The sequence below is a fragment of the Glossina fuscipes genome, unplaced genomic scaffold (genome assembly GCF_014805625.2).
Source record: "Glossina fuscipes isolate IAEA_lab_2018 unplaced genomic scaffold, Yale_Gfus_2 188, whole genome shotgun sequence".
Lineage (NCBI taxonomy): Eukaryota > Metazoa > Arthropoda > Insecta > Diptera > Glossinidae > Glossina > Glossina fuscipes.
This window is the reverse complement of record NW_023998531.1, coordinates 281,070-286,449: the sequence shown is the minus strand read 5'-3', so window position 1 is coordinate 286,449 and position 5,380 is coordinate 281,070. Positions and strand designations below refer to the sequence as shown.

Sequence of the window (5,380 nt, the reverse complement as noted above, 5' to 3'; positions counted from 1 at the left end):
ATGGAAATTACTTGTTACATTAATCTGCTGGAAGTACTTTTAGACGTGTTTGGCTGTCAGCGTTTTAATTGGCATGAACTGAAGCCAGACTTTAAACATTAATTTTCCCAAATTTCTGCCTCTCAAGTAACATCAAAATTTTGCAAGATTGTGGATCAATATGTAAAACGTTCTAAAAGTTCATTGCAAAATTAATGCGGTATCCAACTAACAACTAATCGCAATTGAAAAAAACAAGAAATTTGTTCTGCGTTGTTGTTTTCTGCTTTAAGGGTATAAGTTTATGGTTACATTTTTCAACAACGTTCACAAAGGTAATACAAGCTAATGATATGAAATCAGCGATTGCAAAGCTATAGCAGCACTGAAGGTACATTGTACTCAATTCACTATTATAACTTCAGTAGTTTGATATTGAAAATAGGCCAAATTGCTCAGGGCAAAAGCGCGCAGCGGAGCATAAACTGAACGCAACTCAGTTATTTCTAATAAATATTTTTGGATTTATGTTCGTTGCTGGGAAATTATTAAAGTTAGAAGGTTGAAATTTTCTACATTTCCTTTACGAAAAACCTTACTCTTTAGATGCAAAACTGGAACCAATGTCCATATAAAGTTACGAGTAATTAAGTTTAATTTTGCTCACTTTTTTGAGAGTTAATGCTGCTAATTTATCTATCATGATGCAAACAAGACAGAACGCTTATAACTGTTTTGAACATATATTATGTCCAAAAATGGGTCAATTCTAAAATGAATACGGTAGACACCGCGATTAGTTATTCCTTAATAACATCAGCGATATGGGTATCAAATAAAAGGCGTTGGAGAGTAGAATGTGAGGAGTCTAGCAGTGGATATGAAATGGCTCCCGCCGAATAAAACTTTCTTCATTGTTGAATATCTTAATTTGAGGTGGATAGTGTTCACAATAAGTCAAAATTGCTTATGAAACCCAATAGCGATGTGAAATGTATGGTATATATTCGATACTTCCAGAAATTCAGAAGGCAAATTGTAGAACCACATGCTTCGAGTCTTTTTTAGATAAAATGTAGCCATTATTGAATAGATGAATATAATAAATGGCCCAGACGTTGTTAGAATGTATTATGGCTAATTGGGATTGATTCATTTTTTCATGAAGCTGATCCCTTTCTCTATTCAAAATTGTTTTTTTGGAGTGCTTGCCGAAACATTTATTAAACTATTATTAGCATTTGTTTGAAATTTCCATTTATTAGAGATAATTTTGAATGGAAAAATATGAAAAAAGTAACAAAGCTGCTTATCTGACTACAATACGAATGGATCTTAAAATAGGTATGGTATGGTATATATATAAGATGTTGATGACCAATTTGATGAGCACACAATTTCGATGAGTTATTTAAATTTGTTCCAGAAGAGCTCTTGTCCATATTTTTCACATATATATATATAGACATATATGTATGCAGCGTAAAATATACGCACGAGAAATGCACTGATCATATTCAATTGGTGAATTGGTTTTTATGAGTGTGAAAAATTTTCCATGAATTCTTTATAAAACGACATTTCTATAATCACAACCTGACCTGCTTTAATATAAATTCGCATTAACTTTACAAAAAAAAAAAACTAAAAAAAAATAAAAAAAATATAATCAAATATTTATTGTAATGTGTATATTTTCTTGTAATTTCCGGGCTTAAATATGTTTCACTTTAATTTGAGAAACATTGCTTTATAGTGTAATCAAACATGCAAAAGTTTCGAATCGCTTGTTGCTTGCACGGGATAGGAAAAAACTTTGTGTATTGTTACTCAAAGTAACGTTTTCAACACACTTAAAATGGGATGTGGATATGCTGGCTTTCTCATTACCCTTATAGCTTGGCTTACGATAACTTTCTGTTTTCGAAAGTAATTGATGAAATTCATCGTTAATATCTTCTTCATTTTCCACTACTGGTAATTCCTTTGGATACTCATCCGTTTCGGTATCTTCTTCATTGGAAACTAAATTTCTATGTTGGCCGTTAAGGACCTTCTTTTTATTCGCACCTCTAATGGAAGCACTATCGTCTACATCTGGATAGAAAGTGTCTTTATGTAAAGACTTTAGCCGTGGTTGAACGTCCCTTTTCAATAATATGAAAACATTGATTTTCGGATTGTGGTAAGGACTCTTCATGAAATCCAAACGTACCAAGTTATTGCGTACATTAGATACTTCCTCTTTGTACTTTACCCAAGGTAACTGTAGAAAAGATGTATTCATGATGAGCAGTGCCGTGACCCACTTCAGCGAATATGTCCAATTCAGACATTATAACATGACGACGATTTAAGACCACATAAAATATCTGAAAAGTTTTGAAAATCTAAATTTAATTTTTTTTATCTCTTTTTTTTTTTGCTTACTTTTTTATTTAGTTGAGTAAAATAAACTTCGCAAAATTTTAGTACCAAAGCATACTCGCCATCGCTATCCAGAGGAATGGTTGCATGGTCTAAAAAAATTGTATTTGCAATTATCTTGTAAGAAACCGTCGGAAATGGTATTGAATCCCTACTCGATTCGAGGAGATAAAAATTCTCTTCTCAAAATATACCAACAGTGAAGACATTATTTTAATTATTCCTTTACTAAGATGGTTTTTTTTTATAACTTGCACGTGACGAGAATCATATGCTACATAATACGAATTAACCCACAACCAAAGCGCCCCCCCCGCCTTCATCTGGGAAAGTGTGCTTAGGTTCTTTGGCGGTACATATTCTTCAATTTAAAAAGTGGTTATTTTGAAGTGATGCAATCTCGAACGAGGAAAAAATAATTTGTTTATTCGAGAAAATGTCTGGAGAAACAAAACGTAAACATGTTCTCAGGAAAACGTTGGAAGATGATTACGAAGGGTTTCGCATGCAGCATACCACGATATTTCCAATAACTGAAAGTCTTCGTCAGGCTGTATAAAAAAGAAGCATGTTATAAGTATTCTTACTTTTCATTTCACTTTTTTTGGAAACAAACTTTTGGCAAAGCCCTTGTTAAACGCTTCAACATTTTTATGGCAGGCATATTTAATTTACTCGTTTTGATGCGGTTTTCATTACAATTCGTAAAAGGGCTCTTCCTTTACTCCTATTTACGTTCTGGTAGTTCTTAGCGGTATTTCATGTCGATATCAAGAAATATCATTTGTTTTAATGCCATATAACCAATTATAGAAATGAAGAAATTTAAAAGGAACTCCGACATTTTCAATTAAGACGCTGTGTTGCCATATTTGTAAAATTTTAGCTCTAACATGCGCTGATATATCGTCAAATTTTTGTAATGGGCATTGCGTTAAAATATATAATTGTATCAGAAATTTACTGCGTTTAATGTCCCAATTAGAATATTCGACGTTGTTATGTGCAGAGGATTCTGACGCACGGGGAAGCTTATGTGCGGAGCACTCTGACGCACGGAGAAGTTGATGTGCGGAGGAGCTGATGTGTGGAAGACTCTGACGAACGGAGAAGCTTATGTGCGGAGGGCTCTACTCCTTAGAATAAAGAAATAATCTTATCCCTCCTCTCCTTAAAGTTCAAAAGAAATAAAAGGAAGTAAGAAAGCAACCCGCGACATGATGGTCGCCTGTAGGCGCTTACCGATGTTCAGTACCACTAAATATTGGTGCTTGGCGGCGTAAAAAATGTCAAAGGCGCTGTGAAATTCTTCGTCTGTCAATAAGCTCTGCACTGCGAACACGAGGACTTTTTTGTGCGCCTTGGTCTTCGTGGCATCTCGTTACAGTAGCCGCATCCTTGCACCATGTCCTCCTTTCGTGGACGTCTTCACGAACTTAAAGACGTCGTCGAAACTAAGCTGCACTATTCTGTCGTGAATAGTGCGCATATCACGAAGTTCCTCGGTGTTTGCTAGTGCTTGTTCCGGGAGAGATTTAGCTTAGAACCGCTGACTTTCTCTTCTTTGCGTCGCCTACGCTGATGTCCACGGGCCGTCAAAATCCTCGTCGATCATCTGTAAGCACAACTCCGGCGGTATAGTATAATTCTTCACATGCGGCGCGACTTTTTGTTCTTCTTGCTCCATTATGTCCACATACTCCTCGAGTTCTTTTTCCACGCGACTCCTTTTTTACCATTATCTCCTTATACTCCTCGAGTTTTTTTCGATGCTCAGGGCAGGAATCGGCAGTCTATCGCAATCCTTCACATGCGGCGCGACTTCTTCTTCTTCTTGCTCCATTATGTCCATATACTCCTCAAGTTCTTTTTCGATACTCGGGGCATACCATAAGTATGCGCAATAGCATGTCGTCTGAGACAACCCCTTCTCCAGCTTTTTCAGATACCGCCTCACATGTTTCAGGAAGTCTCTCACTTTCTTCTGGGATACAGGACGGTCCAGCTCCTCATTTAATCTTGCGACCAGTTGCTCGTATTCGTACTCAGCCGACTTCCGCTTGTTAATCCACAATTTCGAGTATTCAGTAAGAAGTCGGCTGAGGGCTTAATGGAATTCCTCATCTATGCGGCTACACAACTTGTAAAGTAATATCTACCCCTCCTCAATATACAAGTTAAACCGTAAGTTATCAGTAAATTGGAGCAAATCGTCAGCAAATTAGAGCAAACTTCTCACTTTTTTAGGATATCGTTGATAGATATAAGAGATTCGGTCCAGACCGAATTTCATTTACGGAAAAAAAAATTGTGTAACTAATAATGTAAAAATTGTGTAACTAATAATGTATTTGAAATTCAAAAATACTAAATGAAGTCTATTTGTATCAGAATATATTTAGTATCTAATATAAAACAGTTGCTAATATTATTAGAATAAGAATATTTTATTAGAATAAAGAATAAAATTTACGAACACAAATATATAAACTTTTTTTTCTCTTGATTGGAATGTAGCTGAGAGGTCCTCAAAACCAATCGCAAGGCCTTCCGTTGCACATCATGGGCCGAAGTATTCCATAGCTCCGGTAAGGTGCAAAATGACTTATGAACTGCCCGTTCGATAAGTACATTTTGTCCGTCCGTTTACTCTTATCAGGGTAAGTCCCGTGTATTTCTTTTGAATGTAACGGTCTGAGAAGTGTCCGTGGGATATAAATTAAGAACCGTCTCATATTTACCGAACTAGGTAGCTCAGCAATGACACGTGCGTCCGTCACAACCTCCGATCCTCTTCAAGTGACTCTTAAGATTCCTCCTAAAACCTATGAAGTCCATAGTTAGGCACTTACGCAGACAGAGAGGATTACTGCAGACATAATCCCTAAACTTACAGGATTACCAAAATTTATACGCAGAAAGTAAAAAAGCACGACCAACGGATCTACAACAAACATCACAGACGTCTGTTAGG

The 5,380-nt window shown here is 36.1% G+C and overlaps 1 protein-coding gene across 1 annotated transcript; it reads right to left on the bottom strand.

Annotated features, from left to right (window-relative positions):
* Positions 1-1,729: 1,729 nt before the first annotated feature.
* LOC119641888 lies at positions 1,730-3,110 on the bottom strand. Its single transcript, XM_038040779.1, has 3 exons — positions 3,023-3,110; positions 2,410-2,957; positions 1,730-2,351 (listed from the first exon to the last, which is right to left on the bottom strand). The coding sequence occupies exon 3, from the start codon at positions 2,264-2,266 to the stop codon at positions 1,730-1,732; it is 537 nt and encodes a 178-aa protein (XP_037896707.1). The 5' UTR covers positions 2,267-2,351; positions 2,410-2,957; positions 3,023-3,110.
* Between the last annotated feature and the right edge of the window lie 2,270 nt (positions 3,111-5,380).